This window comes from Sapajus apella, unplaced genomic scaffold, assembly GCF_009761245.1.
Source record: "Sapajus apella isolate SASKATOON/1434 unplaced genomic scaffold, GSC_monkey_1.0 scaffold18, whole genome shotgun sequence".
Taxonomy (NCBI): domain Eukaryota; kingdom Metazoa; phylum Chordata; class Mammalia; order Primates; family Cebidae; genus Sapajus; species Sapajus apella.
The window spans coordinates 6,993,961-7,018,043 of record NW_022436958.1 but is presented as its reverse complement, the minus strand read 5'-3'; the positions used below and the strand labels follow the sequence as shown (position 1 = coordinate 7,018,043).

General features: G+C 34.6%; 1 protein-coding gene across 5 annotated transcripts in view; it reads right to left on the bottom strand.

Moving 5' to 3' along the window:
* Positions 1–24,083, bottom strand: part of KYNU (kynureninase) — a 157,535-nt gene that overhangs the window by 63,565 nt on the left and 69,887 nt on the right. For all 5 annotated transcript variants that reach the window (XR_004271288.1, XM_032286336.1, XM_032286334.1 and 2 more), the window contains 4 exons: positions 21,963–22,024; positions 20,575–20,646; positions 19,099–19,173; positions 16,357–16,503 (listed from right to left, as the gene is read on the bottom strand). Coding sequence is in view for 4 of the 5 variants with exons in the window: in XM_032286336.1 (XP_032142227.1) it covers positions 16,357–16,503; positions 19,099–19,173; positions 20,575–20,646; positions 21,963–22,024 (356 nt within the window). In the remaining variant the exon portion in view is untranslated. The remainder of the gene's footprint in view (positions 1–16,356; positions 16,504–19,098; positions 19,174–20,574; positions 20,647–21,962; positions 22,025–24,083) is intronic.

The window sequence follows — 24,083 nt, the reverse complement described above, 5'->3', positions numbered from 1 at the left end:
TCAAACCAATGTAAATCTGATCTTAACTGACTGATGTCTCATGTCTCCCTAAAATGTATAAAAGCAAGCTGAGCCCTAACTACCTTGGGCACATATCATTAAGACCTCCTGAGGCTGTGTCATGGGTGATTTCTTAACCTTGGCAAGATAAACTTTCTAAATTGGCTGAGACCTGTCTCAGACACTTTTGAGTTTACAGCCTTCTGATAAATAACCGAGAGTTAAGGTAATTTACCTAATGATTAATTTCAAATATATCTTTTACCAAATAAGTGTACAGAGAAGGGTGATCATCACAAAGAACCTTTACACAATAAACAACTTGGAAAAACCCCACTGTCCTACAGCTATTGACTGATGGTACTGATGCCAATATATGCAAACAGAGGAGACCACAGGCCCTGGTAGAGACAACAGGGCTCTGACCCTCTCAGGTGGGCTAATGCTAGAGAGCTGATGCCATGAATATACTTGGGAGCTTCCAAAAAATTTAATTGTGGAATCCTGATAAGATACTTAAGCAAAACAAGGAAGGGGCCCCAGGTGGGGGAGAACAATGAATAATTGTTCTGAGAAATGCTCATCACAAGCAACCTGTGGGCACAATGACCTCCTTCCACACACAGCCCCAGTAGCATGACTTCCATCAGCATGTAGCCCCTTCCAGCACAGCCCTATAAAACTTCCCTCCGGCACTTGCCTCTCTGCAGACAGCCCCTTCTCTGTTGTAATGCTCATTGCTTTCTTGCAATGTATCTTCATACTTTCTCCAATAAATCTGCCTTTCTTTACCTATGTCTGTCTTGGTAAATTCCTTTACCACCCATGACACAGGCCCTAGCTAGTCGCACCTGTGACATTAATTTTGAAGATAAGAAATCCAATAAGGAAGTGTCCTGAATAAAAATTAAAAAAGATATCATGAGAAAAGTGTGCATAGCAGTCGAGGAACCCATTGAATTAAAAATGAGTACTTTTAACTTGGAATCAGAATGAAATCAGAATGAATATGTTTACCTAGTGATTTAAAAACTCTGGTTTGGATTCAAGGATAAGCTACACAATGAAATGAATTCATCAAGAAATATTCATTTATCAACTTGTGCAAATTAGACTAACACAGAATTAGGGAGACGGGAGAGCTCCCTGGACCCCTTCACAGGATTTGTGAAAAGGTGTGTGGCTCACTTACTCAGCTGCTGTGCTCAAACCCCTTGCAGAAGAGGGAGCACAGAGGCAAGTGGGTGCTGGGTCCTGGGTGAGCGCTCTTGGGCCCCAGACCCATGGTAACATCTAGGGGTCTGTTACAGTTAATGCTCTTTTAGCAGTTAGGAAAAGTGTGCACAGCAATCAAGAAACTCATTGAACTAATGAATTAATTTCATGAATGTCCAAGTGTTAAGAGGTTCAGTGGGGAGTCAGGGTGACAATCTTTTACACCCTGCCCTCTTGGGACCTGGGTCCTTGTCCAGCATCCAGGAAGAATGAGGAAACACAGACTTAAAGGATGGTGAAGGCAGAGGTTTTATTGAGTGATCGAGATGGGCTCTCAGTGGGATGGGGAACTGGGACAGGGTATGGAGTAGGTAGCTAATTTTCCCCTGCAGCGTGGCTGTCCCGGCTGAACCCCTCTCCGACTGTCCAGCTGCCTCTTTGATGTTCAGTCCCTCCTTCTCTCTTTCTTTGCCATGCCACTCTGCTCCTCTGCCAGAGGAGTTTTGGGGTTTTATGGTTACAGGATTGGGGTGGTGGGGCATGGTGGGCCAGGATGGTTTGGAAAACACAACATTTAGGTGGTAAAACAGAGACAACTGTTCTCATTTAGGGCCATGGTTTCCAGGCTTGAGGATGTGACCATTGCTGGGGAATTGCCCTCTTCTACCCAGTATTTCTCTGCCTCCTGACTGTATCATTAGGATTTTATTGCCCACTAATTTCAAGCTATACACTGATATTTTTTAAAGTATAGTAGCTTATAACTATAGTTACGCTAAAGAAAAATATGACCGTAATGTCCTGTGAAAAAATAGACACAGAATGGGTAGTTGGAGAGAAGAGAGTGGACACAAGCAAGCAGGTGCTTGTCTTTGGATGAAAACCCTGGATTCCTGAACGGCGATGGTGAACATGTTGAAGATGGCCAAACTATCACAATTTCTATAGGTCTTCTTGGGCTACATTTATTTCATAGGAAGGAGAGCCGTTACATTTTAAAAAATTAATATGTAACTCAAGTTACCATTTGTTTAAGTTCCAGAATGCTTCCAGCAATGTGATTTACATAGCTAGCCAGTTACTCCTTGGAGAAAACTGGCAAAGAACCTGGCACCGTGGTTATGCCCTCTAGTTATGCAAATAGATGACGGGGAAATTACAGCTTCTCAACTGCAGTGGTGTGAAAGGAAAATAAAAACTGGGACCCCAATTCAGGAGGCCAAAAGGAAAAAGCTGAGAGCTGAGTCATGCAAGAAGCTGCCTGTCCTATTTTTCCTAAGCAGATAGCTATAGATAAAAGGTTAAATCCTACTCTATGTTCACCTTATCTTATATAAAGTGAAAATTTAGTGAGCATGAGAGGAATACATAATTGGTTATTCCCTTACCTGCTCCTTCTCTCATGCACTGTGTGGGTTACCATAGCCTTCCTCTTTCCCCTCTAGGCTACATTTCCCCTTTAAATACTGAGGCCTGCAAAATTATTTTAGTAGAAATGCACATACCACAGTTTCTGTGATTCCGTGTTTATTTCTTCAGGGCACGTTCTTAACCTTGGCAAAAGAAACTCTAAATTGAGCGAAACTTGTCTCAGATACTTTTTGGTTTACAATGGGAATGAATTTTGTGAACTATCTGAATGCTCTCCTTGAGGTTATTCACAGTTTGTGGTTTTGGCCACCCTTAAAGCTAAATGAATTGGAGTATACATAAGCATAGTTTTCGTGGTGTTAGAACAGGTTGAGGTTGTTTTTCTAAGACACCTTGGGGAATCTATTGTCTCCCCTTATCAAGCACTTAACATAGTCTAAAGCAATATTCTCTTTACATATTTCTATGTCATATCTGATTCTGATCTCTTTAAAGACAGAAATGGTGGAATTATTTTTATTCTCTGTTTTCTCTCTGTCTCTTTTTAAACCTAGAGCCTGACATAAAATAAGAGGTCATTATACATCTGAAGAAATAACATTTCTTTTCTTTTATATTTTTTTTTCCCATTTATTTATTTTATTGCATTTTAGGTTTTGGGGTACATGTGAAGAACATGCAAAATTGTTGCATAGGAACACACATGGCAGTGTGATTTGCTGCCTTCCTCCCCATCACCTACATCTGACATTTCTCCCCTTGCTATCTCTCCCCAGCTTCCCACCCCCCACCATCCCTCCCCTATTTCCCCTCAACTGACCCCAGTGTGTAGTGCTCCCCTCCCTGTGTCCATGTGTTCTCATTGTTCAACACCCGCCTACGAGTGAGAACATGCGGTGTTTGATCTTCTGCTCTTCTGTCAGTTTGCTGAGAATGATTTCTTGAGAGTAATGTGTACCTCAGTTTGTACTAGAGAGTCGGAGGGGGAGATGAGTACTACCTGCTGGAATTCTCTCCAGTGTTTTGTAGCTGTGTTTCCCAATCAGACAGAGACTTGCAAGCTCTTAATTAGAGCTCCTGCAAACACCCCACAGGTCACTGAAGATTCGCTGATGGGATTGGTAATGGGGCCATCATTGCTGGGAGCTGTTGCTGATGGAGCAACTGCCTAAGAGAACTGCCAGAAGGAGAAAATGGGGCATGGAGGGGCCAGTGTCTTGGGGCCTCCCGATATGTGGGTCATTGGAAAGAGTAGGTTCGAGGTTCTGAGAAGAAACACTGATGAATGCTAGCACTGAGCAGAATCTAATTCAGAAAGACTTTTAATGCCTATTCTTGACATTTAGGAACAAAGTAAAACTTGAACTTGTAGGTTTTCAATATTCTCGAGAGAGACAATTATGCAGACTACAGAGACAGAGGTCTCAGATTACCAAGAAAAGACCAACAAAAAGATTATATATATATGTTTGTAAATGCTGATACCAATTTGCCATTACATGATTAGTTTATATATATAATATGTATAATGTGTATATATATTAGTTTATATAGATATAAGATGTATATGATTAGTGTGTATATAAATATACATACACACACATATATAGCATGTATATATACACTATAGTGTGTGTATATACTAATATATATACACTGTATATGTATGCATATTTATATATATATATACACACACTGATTATCAAATGGCAAATTGGTGTCAGCATTTACAAACATTGAAGAAAAAATATATACTTTTTCTTGGTCCTTTCTTTTCTTTGTAATCTGAGACCTCTGTCTCTGTAGTCTACTTAATTAGCTATGTATGGCAAATTCGTGTGTGTGTGTGTATATATATATATACACACACACACACACACACACACACACACAGAGAAAAATCTCTGTCTTTGCAGCCTCTCTCTCTCTGTCTATATATATATATATATATATATATATATACATATACACACATATATATATGTCTATATATAAATATACACATATCTATATATATATTTATTTATGTATGGCCTCTGTCTCTGTAGTCTACATAATTGACTACAAATGACAAATTCATATATATACAGAGAGAAAGAGAAGACAATATTGTGGAAAGAGAGCTTTGGTATCAGCCATAGCTAGACTCCAATTCTAGCTTTTACTTGTCAGTTAAATTGCCTTGGGCAAATGTTTATACTCCTCAGACTCACTTTCTTCAAATGAGCCATGGTGAAAACTTACTGTTAGGGCTGCTAAGAAAATTGGAAGTACATGTCAAGTACCTGAAACACAGTAGGCCATCAACTGTAGCTATTATCACTCACAGTTTTACAAAGCATTATTTCAGAGACTAGATTCATCGTTTCAGCCCTGCTTGCTTAAAGTAGACATTGACAAGATTGTCAAATCCAGAGAAGAGAGATAGGAGGGAAGAAAATGAGCATTTTGCTGATGAAATTTAAGGGAAAGGTGTGAATTGATAAGGTATGAGAGAGAGCTGACAGCTGCATGGTAAAGTAAAGGCTTTGGAAGAAAGGAAAAGCAAACCAATCCTGAGATCCTAAACCACTGTGTAATTTGCAGGTACAATAATCATACTACTTTAAATAAAGTGTATGCTTTAAAGCGCATATTTCAGCTATTTCTTTTACCAGAAAAAAAAAATAATTGTCTTTACTTACTGTCAAAAGTAAGTACGAAAACCAAGAAAAATTAAACAAATTCAGTCATGCTGTTCACTTCTACAGTCTTTCTCTGGCTGGCAAGGACCTCACACAAAATGTAGTTTGTTTGATTTATTTCAGAGACTCAAGATGGGAAAAATAGCTTAAGGTAATTTTTCAAGCTTAATTTAGTTCATTTAATATTTAATGACTTAATGGAGCAGTCGGCATGTCCTAAGTGTGTCAAAGAATAGAAATGGCATTTGAAAAGGAACTCAAAACTTACAAAAAGTTTCTTGAGTTTTAGACTAATTAACCATTATAAGTAATTCTGTAAAAGCTTCTGATTCTTTTTAAACAGGAACACAGTTGCGCTTTTTATGTAGTGCTGTTCCATCAAATCAACCTGGCCCACTTGATTGCTGATGTACAGACATTCATACAGTCACTGGTCTAGCAGGTATGTATTAATAATGAAAGACTATGTGCAAAGCACATGAATCTGCGAAATTTGCAAGATCTACCCTCAATCAGTCATTGAACACTCTACTGACATAGCTTCCTAAATTTGAGAGTTAAAATAGGCATAGAAGTAATTATGAGGCAGTGCAAATGGTGGCCAATGATATATTTTTCATCATGCTGTGGAAATATAACAGGAAGACAGATTTATCCAGATACCGAAAAGTGAGAAAATTTTGCTAATAAAGGTCAAGGATTTCACATACAGGTTTCTACAAGAATCAGTCAAGTAATGTATGAGTTAGGCCTGTAAGAAATACTTTATTGTGTACTTTATTGTAAGAATTTCACAATGTAAACATGAATACACACACACAAACACAAACATACACACACATATAATGTGAATACACATACACACAAACATACACATACATATAATGTTGTGGTAGTCATATACATATATTCAGCAGCTGTGACTTGGCTTCAATGGTGAGCTCAGTGGGTGAACAGTTGTGTTGAAGAGCTTAAGCCCCATCTAAGGGGCAGAGCTGCTACCCAGTGTCACCACCTATAGGAATGACGGCCCTATAGGTGACAATAAAAATAATTTTTCTAATTTTTCTAATTTTTCAGAAGGTATTTGAAACCAGGAGTTTCTATGTGAAATCTCACAATTTCTTATTGTTGGCATATGATTACATTTTAAAAATACACATTTACTAATGTAATGAGGGCCTACACAAAGCAAATCTCTAGGACAAGCGGTAACCTATGAAGCAAGGAATGGTTGAGTTGGAGTAGAGGAAAAGAGAATGTTCACATGTGGGAATATGTAGGTGGAGGAAAAGATAAGAAGAAAGACAAGGAGACACAAAGTAGGTTGTCTGGAAAGGGAATATATACAACTTTAGGCTTAGCCGATATAAAAGTTATGTGACGGAGAACAGTGGAAAATATGATATTGATAATTGAGCATATGCAAAATCATAAAGAGCTAACATTATTTGCATTCTATTCCACAAATAGTGAAAGAATAATGGTCACCCTGGGGGAGAAACATGATGTAGGAAGTTCAAGTAAGCAAAACATGGCGCCAATCACAACCCTCCCTACAAAGTCCAGCTGACTTTTCAGACACATGGTGACTTTTAACCTTTATTTATTAATTTACCTAATTGTCTTACTATAAATTGGACTTAAAGCAAGTATTTAATTTATCCATCACATGCTAGTGACAATTATATCTGGAGATAGCCCCACTTATATATAAAATAATAGTCTCCCATAAGGTATTTTTTTCTGCTGATTACTGTGTCAACCTGAATGGCCTATTCCTCAACCAAATTTACTTTATTTTAAAATGTTTATTTACATACTGAATTTGATAATATTGCATAGATACCTATGGGACAATTCTTGCTTCCAAATTGCTTCCTTTGATGCCTGTTTTTATAGACAATGTGATGATCATCTTCTTTCCTCACCACCCTCCTCCATAAGATAGATTATCTGCTGGGAAAATGAACATTTTCTCTTCAAATCAACTAACCTTTCATGTTGACATCCCTAATCTTGTTTGCATAAATAATTTAACTGATGAAAGAATTGAATTTCAGAGAATGATGTGGAAGAAATCTCTCATATTTTATTGGGAATTGTTTTCTGCCTAAAGATCTTTTGGAATTCTACTTTTATTGCCATGAGACACAGCCTTCCCTTTCCATTTTTATGGAGGGTAGAATAAATTGGAACTGATGTATACATTTCATGTTGAAACACTTTTGTTTTTCAGTTTAACAAAGACAAATCTGCTTTCCTTGGTTAGTCAAGAGGCATGAAAAATGGACTATTCAAGAATATACCCTGGGCCTTAGGCAACTTAAGTATTTTATGAAATATATATCACCCACAAAAAACTTAAGTGTGATGCTTCCTTTGGGAGTCCCTAAGTTTAGCTGTTATACCAGTGAATGAAACTAGATCAGTAGAAATAGATATCTCTCACGGCTTTGATAAGGGTGGTTGCAGAAGCAGAGATCCTGATTGACAACCAGGATGCTTGTTTTTCCCAGATCTGTAATCCTATAACAACATCTGGAGTCCAGGTCCAGGCTCAACTCTCATTGAGAATTAATCATTATTTTTCAAATGGTCTGTTTAATCAAAAGTTTAAATTAAATACCTGATGAAGACTTCTTAGAAATGGCTCAAAATTTTCAGATTCTTGCGCACTGATCCTCACCAACATATTTTAACTTATTTGATATATTTTAGACTTCCACCTGCATTGATTTAAGACTACAGATTGTTCATTCTACGTCTGAACAAAACAATCCTCCACTATTTCCAAAGTGAAGAGTAAAGGCCAATTAGTTAATGGAACATTGCATCTAAGCTTTATGTCATTTTCCGCTTCATTGATGTACAAGTCCAAATTCCTTAGTCAATATTTTACATGAACAGATACAGTACATCTTTTATTACTCTCAAAATATGCGTCAAGTAGATACACACACATACATATATACACATATATAAACATACATATAATACGTACAAATATGTGTGTGTGTTTAACCTGTTTTTTTCTTGAATTCTGTGACTAGAATCAAAGATGAGTTAAATATAGGAATTCAGCGTAGATATTTTATTTCTGATGCTTATACAACAGCTGTTTTTATTATCACTGAGGGAATGAGGATAAATAAAAATGACTTCCTGAGAGATTAAAAAAAATTATGTGCATGAAATGGATCACTCCGTTCATACCTTCATCTTTTGAACTGTATCATAATGATGGAATGTATTTATTTATTTATTTATTTTGTGACACAGTCTCACTCCATCTGGCTGGCTGGAGTGCAATGGTGTAACACCAGTTCACTACAGCCTCCAACTCCTGGGCTCAATTAATATTCCCACCTCAGCCTCTTGAGTAGCTGGGACTACAGGCACACACCATCACACCCAGCTATTTTTAATTTTATTTTTATTTTTATTTTTATATAGACGATGTTTCACAATGTTGTTCAGACTCATGCAATCCACCCGCCTCAGACTTCCAAAGTGCTGGGACTACAGGTGTGAGCCATGGTGCCCAGCCAACAGAGAGTTTTTAAATTCTTGCAAAAATACTGCATTTGCCTCTTTTTGTATTGCATTCCAGTCTATTCTCATCACCATATGCAGGAGATTTCTTTGTAAAATTAATACAGATCTGGCTCCTTGAATGGCTAAAACCTTTCAGTGGCTTTCCATGGGTCTTCAGGGCAAAGTTAAATGTTTCGGTGGGACCTTCTTTAGCTGGCCTTTGGCCTGCTTTATAGACTCAGTTCTTGTCCTTCCTCTTCTAAAATTATACAAATCACACTGAAATACTTGCTTCCCTGAAATCCTATCAACATTTTTAACTTTCTAGAACAGTTCCTACCACACACAAAAGTCCCCTGGAGGGGATATTACCTGATATTTTCTACCCATACTTCTATAATTGGCTTAGATTTCACCTTATTTAAGAAGGTCTCACTCTGACACTCCAGCCTAAATTAGGTGTTTGTATTTGCAACTCCTTTACTATAATTTACTGATCAAATATTTACTGATAAAAGATCCAAATGCATGCTACTCCATGGTTCTACCATAGGAACAATAGAGACAAGATTCTTCTTATACACTAATGATAGGATCCTATTGGGCGAATGGGTAGTGACAATAGAAAATTTCTTTAATGTCAATAATTTCTGGTAAAGATTACTTACTATTTGACATTCCAATATTAAATCTTTATGAAAGAGGTTAATTTTTATGGACAAAAACTTCATACATTATGCTAATTTATATTATATTTGTACACAAAAGTGTTTAGTACTCATTTATTCTAGCTAATTCATTGCTCAAGTTCTGATATCCCATGTATTATTGACATCATTCTACTGTAATAGTGATATTACAGAGATGTTATTCTACTGTAATATTATGAGAGTTAATTTCTAATTTTCAGGACTAAAAGCATCACAGCCAAGCTTTCTGTAGAAATTTGAGGCTTGATCATTCAATCATTTATGTTTTAAAATAATCTCAAAATTGCTTTTAAAAAATAATTAGTCCTACCTGAAGAGAAATGGATCACTGAAGTGGACATTTACATGTAAGTGTGGTTTGAGTACCTGTGATTTTACTAAATGGTTTTATTAATGATGTCTTTATTCATATTTCTGATTTTGCCTTAAATTATTTGGATCCAGAAGTAATTCATTTTTATTCAGACTGCTTGGGCTATCATTGTGATTATTATTTATTAATAATTTAAACAGCTTACGGTTGGGTTTAAGAGATGTGAGATGTTTGCACCCAAACAAAGCATCTTATGGCACACAAAGAGGTAGAAGCTAATAAAACAATGTTGGAGTTTGTAGAATTTCGTCTTTTTTAAACCACCATTTGCATTGAATTTTCAATAAGCTAAAAAAAATCTAAATATGCCAGCAGCGATATAGGGTAGATTAAATGTATAAAAGATGTGAAAAATTAAGGGAATCATTCATTCATTCAACAAATATTTATTTGGACCTTCCTAACTGCCAGGCCCCATTTGAGTTTCCATGTGCTGTAAGCCACTTTAGATGAAATTGGAAAGGGATGGAGTATGAAGGGTTTGTATTGAGTTTTTTTAAAAATAAGATTATTAAAGTTTTTATAAGTTTCATATCTTAACTTTTTAAAACTTCAGTCTGTCCCTTGAGTCTTGACCAAACTGCTTAGTCTTTTTGTTTTGTTTTGTTTTGTTTTTAATTCTAGTATGGAACTATTCAGTAAAAGTCTTTAATAAAAAAATTTCCAGATATTTCGCTTTCTGTCTAAAAATCTCATTTGTTCATTATTTCTTTTCCAACAAGCCTGGATAGTACTTTTTTTTTTTTTCTTAACATGTTGACAACTACTAACGTTTACTAAGTGCTTACCATCTGCTAAGCACTAAGTAGTTTTAAAATGGTATCTCTTTTAGTTCTCTTTAGAAAAACCTATAAAGTAGACACTATTATTTTCCTCATTTGTTAAATGGACAAATTAACTTACATTAGTAAGTGAATTAAAACTATGCTGAAAAGAAATGTAGAGACCTAGGGTCAAGTCCAGGCCTGACTGTGTCTTCCTGATCTATGCATTATGTAATGCAAATACTGTACTGCCTCTAAGAATAAGTCTCCTACTCCATCAGCAACACACAATAACTAGTTCCAGGTGTAGCACAACTAACAGATGTTCTTGAGCATGCAGTAATACTTCATTTTGCAGAAAAGGGCATGGACTGAGTGTTAATCAATGAAATATAAGTGGAAGTAAATTTTGCCATTTCTAAGCAAAGACTTTTAAGAAGTCAGTGTACATTCCTTTGACTGAATCCAGAGGCTATAGGACACAAAAGCCAAAGAACACAACCCTGAATCACCGGAAACCTGAATTAATGGATGGAGAGGAAGTTAATTTCTGCCTGATGTATGAATAAAATATAAACATCTATCATTGTGAAGACATTTGTGACTCTATTTGTAACCAATAACTATTTTACCTAACACACCAAGAGTTCTTATTGAAAATATTTTTTCATTATTTCTTTCCTATTTTGTATTATAATCTAAGTTTGTGGGAAAGTCTATTCATATCTCAAGATGATCTAGGCATATAGCCTTGATTTCTCCCTCTTTATGTTTTATTGTCACCTTATTAATTTTTCATGGATTGTTTCAAATGCTTTTTGAAATGAGATGATAAAAGAAAAAAGAAAGAGAGAGAGCAAGGAAGGGGACGAAAAGAAAGAAAGGAAAGGGAGGGGAAATGATAAAGGGAGAGAAAAGAAGGAAAAAGGTGCAATGAAAGAGAAAAGAGAAAAATGGGTTAGGAACAATGAGATCCTATGAGGGTATAATTGGGGAACATAAGAAATATTATGTTTAGCCAACTTGAACCTCATTCCCAACCCCTTCCTTATAGTCTCTCTCTACTATAGGTTCATAGATGTGAAATATTTCCTTACTCATGCTCTTTCTTAGCTGCCATTTCAGGAAGCAGTGAGTCATTAGCAGGAATCTGCTAGGTTTTTTTCTGGTTAAGATTTAGCACTTAGGGTGAAAGAAACAGATGAAGATGTCCTGCTGCTTCTCCTTTCTTCCTTCTCTCTGCCTTAAATAGAAATGAGATATCTGCATTTGAGACAAATATCTTGTGAGAATGATGGGAAAAGTCTGAGAAAACTCTAAGGAGACTTGGGTGATGGCACTCAGACATAACTGAGTTGCTGAGTGCACCCAGCAGCCTCCTGCTTTAAGTCTTAACATGGTGAGAAAAAGAAATCTGTATTTTTCAGCTGAGGTTAATATTGTTTCTTGCAGCTGAAAACATTCATATTTGATTCAGAAATATTGAAATAAAGACAGACTCTGAGAAGATGAAATTAATAAGAGATTGGTTAGAAAGGTCAAGAACAGAAAAGCTGAGTGTACTAGTCCAGAAAGATGGTGGAATGATAATACAGTAGAGAATCCTGTGGGTGATACAAAACTCTTTGGAGCATATTGATCCCAAAATACACATAGGACATCAAGACATAGTGGGATGATGCAGGCTATTTGCTATTGTATGAGTAACCTGCAGTCTGAACTTGACAGTGATAGCTGAATTATGGCAGTGATTAAAAATCACTAGAGGTAATAACGCAGGAGACAATTGTAAACATCTACAATTAGTGGGTATAGGAAAGAAGAAACTCCTAGTAGAAACAAGTAACAGAATGTGAAAAATATAGAAGCCTGGAAGTAAGATAGAGCTCCAAAAAGATGGGTTGGCACATCTTCATCTTGAAGAGACATATTCAAACTGATATTTCTCACCACATGCTGCCTTCCCTTGCTATTGAGCTCTCTAACTTGTTTTTCTTGCCCTCCCCTACTTGCTACAATCTCAGGCCAGCTCAGTTAAAAAGCAAACAAACAAAAAACCTTAGTGTCTTAACTTCATTGTGTGAATCAAAGTCATACTATCAATTGTTCTTTTTATTAATTAATTTTCTTCTTTGATGACTACTGGAAATCTTGTATTTTCTCTCTCCTTCAAAATCAATTACTATACCACCTACAATCAAATCAGGAAAAGACAGGTAACTATATAGAAAAATGGGCAAGGCACTTGAACAAGCATTTCATAAAAGATATCTAGAAAGCCAATAAATATTTGGAAGTTTCTCAATCTTATCAATAAACAGAGAATTGTAAAATAAAACAGCCATACATGACCACTGCAAACTGATTAGAACAGCTAAAATTATGAAGACTGAAAATAGTAACTATTGGTGAGGCTGTAGAGAAACAGAGAGTCTAACATATGCTGGTAGAAGAACAACTTTTTTGTAGGATTGACATTATTGATTAGGAATAAATATACATATACCTTATGATCCAGGAATTATACTTCTAGGTATATACTTAAGAGAAATATGTATAAATATATATCCAAATAAATTTACGTAAATATTTAGAGTACCTTGTATTGTTACATTAATAGTTCTCAAATGAAAATAAAATTCAAATATCTACTCCAATTAAAATGGGAAAAAACCTGTGGTCTATTTCATACTATGTAAAAATACACTGAAATTAAAACAAAAACAAAGTACTGCTAGATACTTCATGAATAAATTTTACACATATAAAAGTCAGCAAATAAGCCAAACACAAAAAAATGTTTAAAAAAGATGAGCATCCAAAATCCCAAATTCAGAAATCTGAAAGGCTCCAAAATCCAAAACTTGAAAACTGACATAATGCTCAAGGAAAAAAAAATCTCAATGGAGCACTTGAGATGTCCAGATTTGGTGTGCTCAACCAGTAAGCATAATGCAAATATTCAAAAATTCAAAAATATCCAAAACACTTCTGGTCCCAAGTATTTCAGGTAAGGAATATTCAATCTGTATATGCCTTCATATAAAGTTCAAAACTAGAGAAAATAATGCATTTATATAAAGTTCAAAATGAAAAAGGTGACTATGTGGTTAGAAGTCAGGAGAATGGTAAATCTGAAAGGGAAATGCTATGGTCTAAATGTTGGTCTCTTCGACCCCCAATTTTATATATTATAACCTTATACCCAATGTGACTGAATTAGGAGGCCAGGTCTTTGTAACTGATTAAGTCATGATTAAGTGATTCCTCATGAATGGAATTAGTCACTTTGATCAGAGGTTCTAGAAAGCCCCATACCCTTTCTGACATGCGAGAAAGAGCAAAGCAAAAAGGCATCATCTGTGAAACAGACAGCAGCCCTACGCAGACACCAAGTCGGATGGCATCTTGATCTATACTTCCAAGCCTCCAGAACTGTTAGCAATATATTTATGCTGTTTTTATATTACCCAGCTTAAGGTATTTTTTTATAGCAGCCCAAGCGGACAAAGATAGAAGGTAACAGGTAGTATTTGGAAGAAGACACAATTAAGGATTCTGAGTGTTGGAAATACTTTTATCTTGATAGAGGTGATGGTTATAAGGGCTCAAAATAACCCATGAAGCTATTTGCTTATGATTCATGCTGTTTTTGGTATGCATACATTTCTTAAATTAAAATATTTTTCAAAATTTCTGTTTCCACTTCCTTAATACATGATTGTGAAGTTTTTACTTCAGAACCTCCTGATTGATTTTCATTACTCCATCCCACCATCATTTTGTATTCCCACCAAGCTTTATTTCTGGAAACTTTTTTATGCCTCAAATGTCCAAACCTAATAATGACTGTGTTATGCCCTTTGTCCCTTAAATTTCCCATCTCTTTCATAATTGACACTTTTAATTTCCTATCTGCCTCTCTCTTCAGCTTTATTCTTAGATGACTAGATCACCAATGAGACATACGGAAGTCTACATTTCAAAGAACTTTGCTTCACCTTTGTTGATAACAGGAGGAACTGTCTAGGAAGAGGGTAAAAGTTTGTTAGAATAATCTTGATAATGGGTACATCTACATCTGCTATATCCCCATTTTATTCTCATAGTATTGATTGCTTCTTTGTAGTTACATTTAAAGCTGCTCATTCCTATCTTTATTTATTAGACTGAGAGGTCCAGGAGACTAAATTAGTAGGCATTCATTATATTTTTTAAGTTAAAGAAAGCCTGCAAAACACTTAACAAATGGCTTTAGCAAGTTTATTTTACGTCTTAATGGGAAACAAAGAAAGTGTCTATCTCAACTACTTTATAATGTCATATTCATTGAGAACAGTAGAAAGGTAAAGGAACCATCATTTAATAGCAGAATGTATGCCAATCCATTTGGTGTTTTATATTCATCATTCTCACGCTGAATTTATAAGGTGGGTGCTGTTATGTTAAATTAGCACTCTCAAAGAGAGAGATGCAGAGAGTTAAATAACATGCTCGAGATCATGTAACAATTAAATGACCTAACCAAGATTTGAACTTTATATTGTGTGATCGAAAACCCATGGTCTTTCTTCTGTATCTTGCTGTCTCATATCCAGGAAGGTTAATGAGACATACATGTATACTAAGGAAGCAGGGACTGCTGACTACTTGCATAACATTTTAAAATATGATTTTTTTATTGGCCTCCCTTTATTTTGGTGCTTAACATTTGATATCTAAATTAATAAGACATTATCTTTATATCTTTTGTAATGCACCACTTTCAGAGTTATCCATCAAACCAGTTGGAAGTCGTGGTTAGAAATTCCTAGAGACTGCTGATAGCAGTACTGAATATCTTTTCATTTGTTCCATTCATTAGCTTCAATAACTGAATATATTAAGTAGACCTCACACATATATTAATCCCATAACTTATTAATGTTCAGAATAAAATTCAATTGTCACATTTTTAAATACATGACTTGATTGCTAAATGAAACAGAAGTGCTATTTAAGGATTTTAAACACAAATTATGACGGTTGAATGTTGCCCCTTTAATTTTTTCAAATAAACACTAGAAAAACTTTGTACAAACACATATATACAAAGAGACATGACTTCAAAATAATTTAGCTATGATTTAGTAGTGTGTAGGAAAAAAAATAAAGTTCTCATTATAGACAGTATAAAAAAATTTCAAGATTCTTAGGAATAAAACGGCCTCTTTAAAGTAACTTGTATAAAATTTGATCTACAGATAAAGTTTAATTCTGCATTTTTCCGTCTTTAGATACTCAGAGTTAAGTGAAAACTGATTTATATTTAGAATGACAAAGTACCAGTTGAGCTTTTAACAGACCTAGCATGTAGCTCGTGTCCTCAGTATTTAGCCTGCTTCCTGCTGACTGACCAGCTGAGTACCAATGACATCACCTGCAGCTTGCCTGGCCTCCTGACTAGAGGCAAATGCAGAGAGCAGCTGCTACTAAGGAGGTGAGACCACAGAAGATGAAAAAAAAAAAAAATAGCAGTTTAAATAGAGTTGCCCAAAGCAAAAAACAATACAGATTTTCTTTTAAATGTAAGACTTACTCTTTTTTAACTATTGTAATAGTTTTACTGAGACACAAGCTTAAGTACTTCACAAGTAATACAATTAGAACACTCTTGAGTTGATGTTTGGAGTAAGATGGGAAGAAGAAAATGACGTACATACCTTCGCTTGTCCAGCTTTTGTGATGGCAGGAATATTAAAGTGCTGTCCAGTGTAAAAATGCACCCCGCTGAACAGGATCACTGCAATGGAATCTCCTTCCTTCTCAATTACTTCAAGGATATCCTCTATTCTTAAGGTTTCTTCCCCCTAAATCAAGTTAGGCACAAGTTATGTCATATCAGCAATAATAAATTTGTCATTTCATATTTGCCATTCTAAATTTCACCGTAAGGTCTTCTGCATTATAAATTAGAAGATTTTTTTCGGATAAGCCTCTTTAAAATTCTGCCATAAGAGCAGCATTTGAGCATAATTTTATTATTAATAAATGATAAAACATTAAAGAGCAGTTTTTAAAGTGAAAATCTGCAAAAATCTAGTTGGTTGATTTGTTCTCCAGTATTTTTTAATTAATTGGTACTATTTCCACAGCTATAAGTTGTTTTTACCTTATTCCTGACCAACAAAACAGCACAAAGTGCAAGAAGTCCATTAAGTACTATATAGCAAGATACACTGTTGGAAACTGGTATTCCATTCGTCAATCTAATATCCTGCTATTTTTTCCAGAAAAAAGAAAACATGCCAGGTGTGGTGGCTCATGCCTGTAATTCCAGCACTTTGGGAGGCCAAGGTGGGCAGATCACTTGAGGTCAGGAATTCAAGACCAGTTTGGCCAACATGGTGACACCCAGTCTCTATTAAAAACACAAAAATTAGCTGGGTGTGGTGATGCATGCCTGTAATCCCAGGTACTCGGAAGGCTGAGGCATGAGAATAGTGCCACTGTGCTCCAACCTGGGCAACAGAGCAAGACTCTGTCTCAAAAAAACCAAGCTAAACAAAGAAAATATAATACTTACATATCTTTCATCTGAGTATTACCTAGCCAATATCTTCTATTATGTTAAGAGTAAAATCTTCTCCAAACTAATCTAAAGATCAAGACCCAAACAAAAAGAAAAACATCAATAAAACTCACTATATTAAAGAAGTTTTTTTCCTTATATCTTCCCACTATAACTAATGATTGATTACTTACTGAAAGTTGTGAATGAATTTAGATTTGGCCTTGTCAACAACTAGAGCTGAAAAACTTTAGTTAAATACGAAGTACCTATGGGTATTTTAGCAATTCTGATCTACTCACGAAGCTTTCATGAATTTTCTCCAGTGCTGTCTGACATGATTTTGAGGTCAATGCATCATTAATTACATTAATATTTAGAGAAAGCTCATTAAGATATTATCCTACATTTTACTTTTAATTTTTAACTGTCTTGCTATCTGCCAATTACTCTGCTCCATATTAAGAGAGCACGTGTGTGTGTGTGTGTGTGTGTGTGTGTGTGTGTGTGTGTGTGTGTACGTGTGTGGGTATGTAATGCACTCTCTACTAGAAGAAACCTGGAATTCGTTTACAAAATGGGCATCAATAAAAATTGGCATCTCAGTATCAATGAGATCATCATTAAAATCTCTAAATTATTAAGTGAAGCATACTTTATATAAAGTATTTCATTCATTATAAGTAAAATTAATAACTTGGCAATCCAAAACTCTTTATTCTTAAAATCATCTAATAAGATTTACCCACATAATTTCCATTAAAATGGTAAGGAAAATACTATTTATATTAATACTTAATTTGTATCTTTAAAAATCTGTATTAAGCATATAAGAAATATATTTCTTAGTGACAGGATATTGCCCTCTCTCATGTTGACTTGTTCTAGGTAATGCTCAACAGTGTTCCAAGATTATGAGTAACTCATGAAACTCCACGATTTGGCCACTTACATTAGCAGCTATATTCATTTTTGCTAGTAATTAACAAATTATATCCTCTCTTATGAGAACTTTTTATTCCATTAATTTATTGCATGTTGGCAAGTGGAAGTGAATAGAGTACATCTTTAATTTATTCAAAGTAATTCTGGGTTGAAAGAAGTAATTGTTCAAACAATGACTTAGTGGCCTGGGAGCATCTTATATGAAATCTAAAATTTATTCTGTATGATTTTCATGGTGATAAATTACACAAGCTACAGGGTTTATATGTCAAAGTCTGTGCAGCTGAGCCTTATATCTCTATTAATGTAAAGTACACATTTAGATCTTAGGTCAAGCCTGATTAGATACATTCTTTTGTTACCTGTTTAAATATAAAGGAGTCTCAGAGAATAATGTAACTTTCCCAAAGTCACATACCCAGTAAGCTAGAGAGTCTGCGATTTCACTGGCAACATTAGCCAGGCTGTAAAGTCCAAGCTCTTCCCACTATACCACATCCCGTTCTCCACTAACCTAGTCTAAACACAGAAAAAGTCTGATACAATAAGAGGGGACATGAAAGGTAGTCATGATTCCACTTCAACAAATAATTCTGGTCTTTAGCATGATTTTAGTGGCACCCATGGTCATGACATTTGAAATTGAAAATGGTATACTAAATTTGTCACCCTTTTCCCATCCCATTGAAGAATATGGCAGACTCCAGTGGTATTAATAGAAAAATAGTTTGCTTGCATATGGCTAGCCCTTGAAAAATGAAAATAAATAGACATCTGAGTTATTATCTATTTTAAGCAAAATGATTTAATAGTAACAGAAGTATACATCCTTTATGCTTTCTTGAAAGTTCCGCTAAAGTAATGAAGATTTTAATAAACTTTTGAGGAAAATGAAGAAAAAATCAATACTAAATAGTGCATAGTGAATATTTATTTCTTTCTCATATACCTCTCTTGGCTTTATCGTCCGCATACTCTCTTCAATGTTAAGTCCATGAAGTTGTAGCTGTGACTCAATAGCATACTAAAAAGGAAAGATGATTTATTTATCAAATCAAGCTGAGAGCATAAAAATACACTGAAATAACAAACAATAAAGTAAAAATAAAGGCATATTATGACATTAACTCCAAGGTGAAGTTTAAAAGATCTAAACAAAATACACAATAGAGAAGAACCACTTAATAAAACTTACATATAGAATTCTGAACATTCTTTGAGATGGTTGAAAACATAGTGATCTTCTTGACTTAAGGAATTATAAGAGATTTTAGAATAAGAAATTAAATCATTTAAGTCAAAACCAAAATTTGTGCAATAAGAAGAGTGAACAATAGAGATTTGCTATGCTTGAACATAGGATGTATAAATGGTTTACCCTAGGAAGAGTAAGTTAGCTAAAAAAAAAAAAGGCATTATGAATTTTACTTCATTAAGAGTACAAGGTATGTAAGGGGATAAGCACCACACTGACCTGGAATCTTTGAAAGATGTTAGGGTTTTTACACATTTTAGCAAGATATTAGGGTTTTATTCATTTTGACATAATTACTTGCCCTAAAATTACAAGATGTAGGCTAGAATAATTGACAGGAATAATATAGAGAAATAAAGTTTCTCTAACACCGAAACTAAAATATACTATGTACTTTTAAAATTTAATTAATTGATTAATTAATTAATTACTTTATAGAGACAGGGGTCTCACTATGTTGTCCAGGCTGGTCTCAAACTCCTGGACTCAAGTGATCCTCCTGCCTTGGTTTCCTGAAGTGCTGAGATTACAGGTGTGAGCCACTGTTCCCAGTCTTACAATGTACTTTTTTCTGTGTTTGTGTCTGAAACCATTAAATTTATTATCAAGTAAGAACAAACATCTTGTCAAGCAAGAAATCATCAAGTTTCTGATGAAATAAAGTGAAACATGACTTTTTTAAGTAAATGACAAGAAATGTTTCAAATATCTAATAAGTAATTTTTTGATGATAATGTGTCAACATTTATGCTAGCATCCTATGAAAACAAACTGGACAAATAAAAGTTTGTATTTCTATTCTATTTAGCTAAAGGGTTAAGCACTGGCATTTGTATTGATTTGATTTCATGAAATAAAACAGCAACAAGAATTAATAAAACATTTATAACTGCACTTGATTTAGACCAGCAGTTTGCTCAATTATCTTTAAAAAGACTAATAAATCAATGTTCCTATCCAATCCTCTCTTCCCTTAACATGTGTTTCATTTTAACAAAAGAAATAAAATTACAATCTATTTAAAAAATCTAAATCAAAAGCATTTGACAGATCTTTTTATTGTAAGATTACTTGGAAAAAAATAGTGAGTATACATTCAAGTCAGGCAAATGATACGCTCCTCTCAGAAGAATAGAAAAGAACATAAATATAATTTGAAGAAATCCTTACATGATCAGAAGGAAAGGCTTTGGCTTCTAGAAGGATTTTATACCGTTTTGGCGTAGGCTTAAAAAATGATAACTGCAATAAAACAGATTTATTGAGAAAGCATTAATGCACAATTTATACATTTGTTCATTTTATGTCACACTTTCATTTTATAATCACCAGCATTTTAAAGACATTAATTAAGTCCACATCTAAACTATCAAGGGTATCTTTTCAATTAGCCATGTTTCCAGTGAATTGCAAAGAGAAAGAAGATATTGGCTCAATTTACTTATCAATGAAACAGCAAAAGGGGGGAAATGTGAATGAGATAACAAATTCTCAAACTTTGCTTATATGTTAATTGATGAAACTTAAAATCAGATGATTAATATAAAAAAAGATGTTAATTGAAAAATTACCTTCCCAAAACATTTCATAGTAATTTCGATGGTGTGACACTGAAATATTATGGTCTATGTGTTATGCATATTGACAGTAGCTCATTTGTTAAAGTGAGGCTGTTTCATTTCTCCACACCATTCCTAGAGAGTGATATTACAGTAATAACAATGAAGAGGATAGCTACTGTTAACTGGGTGTTGATCACTGGTCAGGGTGCTAAAGTAATTTTCACATATTATTACATTTAATCCTCAAGCAGATTTTTGAGGTAGATATTATTTTTCCCATTTTTACAAAGGAGAATATTAATACTTAGAGATGGCAAAAATCTTTTTCAATGTCAAATAGGCATTATGTAATTTAGCTGGGAGTCAAACCCAGGGATATCTGAACTTGTAGACATGTTTCCAAAACATACTTAAAAAATGAAGTCAACTTTTCAAAGCCCTGGGCAGTCACCATTAACACGATATCCCAAATAGATAACACATTGGACATTTTAAGGTAAAACTATTCATTGAGTAAGATGTAAGAAGTGCCTTAAATACATTAAGTCTTTTAAAGTACTAGACCCCTTTTTAAAAATGTAATTCTCCAAGTCTTTTTTAATCTATATCAATCTACAAAACTATACTGATCCATTAACTTATTCTGCTGAAGATATTGGAAAGTTGTCTTTTCAAAAAGCTCAGTGCTTTGCTAGCATTGTACATCATCGTCTTGTAGGCTTGAAAGTAGTTTGCCTATTTACCCAACATGGCTCTTATTCTTTATTTTCTCAGACAAGAACTGTTCATCATTCTTAAGCTCTTCTCAAGAGTCAACTCTTCCAAGATTAGGAAGAAGCTATTATATCATCGTCCAGCATTTCCTAGCAAAAATGAAAATGACTTCACAATTTGTTTTTAAATAAGTAAACCCTAGAAGCTCATGGATTAAAGATAGAAAAACATCAGATTCTATAAACGAAAGTGTTCTAAACTTTAGTGGGAAAGAAAACTTACCAGTAGAAGATGTAAATTTATAGTCAAAGCATTCATTAGGGCTATTTCTTTTTCACTGGCTCCTGTAAAATAAACATATAATTTAGATGTTTCTATTATGTCTAAAGATACTGAAAAAACAAAGCAGGAAGGCTTCACTCAATCATTCTTAATGTCTTTAGAGATAAGGGCATATTTGATGTGTCATCACAAAGAAATGGAGTTTTCCCACTTGACTCATTTTATCAAATGATATCTGGACTTAGAAGCACATAGCTAGCTAAAAATAATATTTCTTTTATGATGTAGTAAATAACAACAAAATAATGAAACATTTGCTTTTTCCTGGAAACTAAAAATGATATATCCTATTGCCAGCGCGATTGTCAAATTCCCAAGGAGCATATTTTTGTGGTAAGTACATCTTCAAAGGAATCTAAAAAGATATTAAGGCCAATTACATTTTTAAAGTTGGTTGTTTCTAATATCAAATTAAAATACACCTTTAATAAAAGGAGGCTACTTTGTAAATCATAAGTCACTGTTATTACAGTGAGATATACAAGACAACAGAGCTGCATAGCAAATTATGACCCAAATAGCTCTGACGTTTATTCATACACACTGAGATAAAAGATAATATAGACATGTATTGTCTGATGAGAAAATAGTCAAAGACATTCACTACATAATTATTAATATAATCTGATCTAATTCCTGCTAACAAGGGTTTTGACACTAGAAACAGACCCAGAGACAGAGAATATATTGGTTACTTAAGAATTCAAAGCATAATAACAAAATAATAATACCTTCCATGTTTTGAGTTCTTATGATATTTCTTCAAGGCAATTAGACCTATGTAATAGAAATTATGCCCCTTTACTGTCACTGAGAAAAATGGGATGTGTACTTTAATGTTTTAAGGCTGAACTAGATGTTAGAGAAAATACATAACACAAATCCACATTTTGTATCCAGAGGGATATTTCTGATAGAGTCCCATTTTAAAAGAAGAGACAGTAAGTAGAATAAATGTAATAGACACATTCCAGGATAAGTTTACTAGAGAGGAGAAGCCATGTAAATAAGTACATAATTTAAGAATGTATATTTTAACATTGCCATTTAAGGAAGGTCCCGTATCTTTATTGGGTCAAGGAAAACTTCTTGCATTTGCTACATAGATTTCTCCATTTGATATACAAGGTTGATGAACAAGTGGTCCATGTTAAAAGATGCATATTTGATCATTATTAGGTGACTAATATCTAAAGTGAAGGGACAGTAAGAAAACTCTTACTGTGGCCGGGCGCAGTGGCTCACATCTGTAATCCCAGCACTTTGAGAGGCCGAGGTGGGCGGATCACGAGGTCTGGAGTTCGAGATCAGCCTGACCAACATGGTGAAACCCCATCTCTAAAAAAGAAAACTCTCACTGTATATTCCTAGAACTACATAATTTGTCCTAGATATATTAAATAGATATGAATATGATAAGCTTATGTTGCATATCGTGACATACACCTTCTTCTCCATGTTTCAAAGAGAAGATTTCTTTGAAATACGGTCTAAAAAGTACTGCCATCTCCATTATGTTTGTTTCTCTGCATTATTGTGGAGGCTAAAGCAACTCCATATTGGGTTTTATTCCACCATGGTGACTTCTGAGTAACCCTTATGCTGGGAAAGACTTTAAGGTTTCTATTTTAACTACTGCTACAATAAATCCTGCCCTTAGGTAGATTCCCATAGCATTTTTGTCTTTCCCTGAGGGGTTGACTTCATTTGTCCCACACAATCCTTCCCTCTGTTATATATAAGTCCTACGTCTGGTGTGGGTAATGGTGCAAGGGACTCACTATCTAATCTTGCGGTTGCCAGTTCCCAGGACATGGTGATTTCTGTTTCTCAGTCCCTATTAAATGTTTTCTTTCTGAGAAACTGGCTTTGTCAGTCTCTTTCTTGGGCCTTTCAGCTTCCTCAGATTTGTTGGCTTGAATTTGTTGGAATAGGTTGGCTTGAACCTGCTGACCACAGAACAACCATGTGAACATTTACTGCTAAACAAACACTTTTACTTCTAAACCAAAAACTATCTAAAGTATCTAACTTCATCTTACTTTTGACTCTCTGTTATTT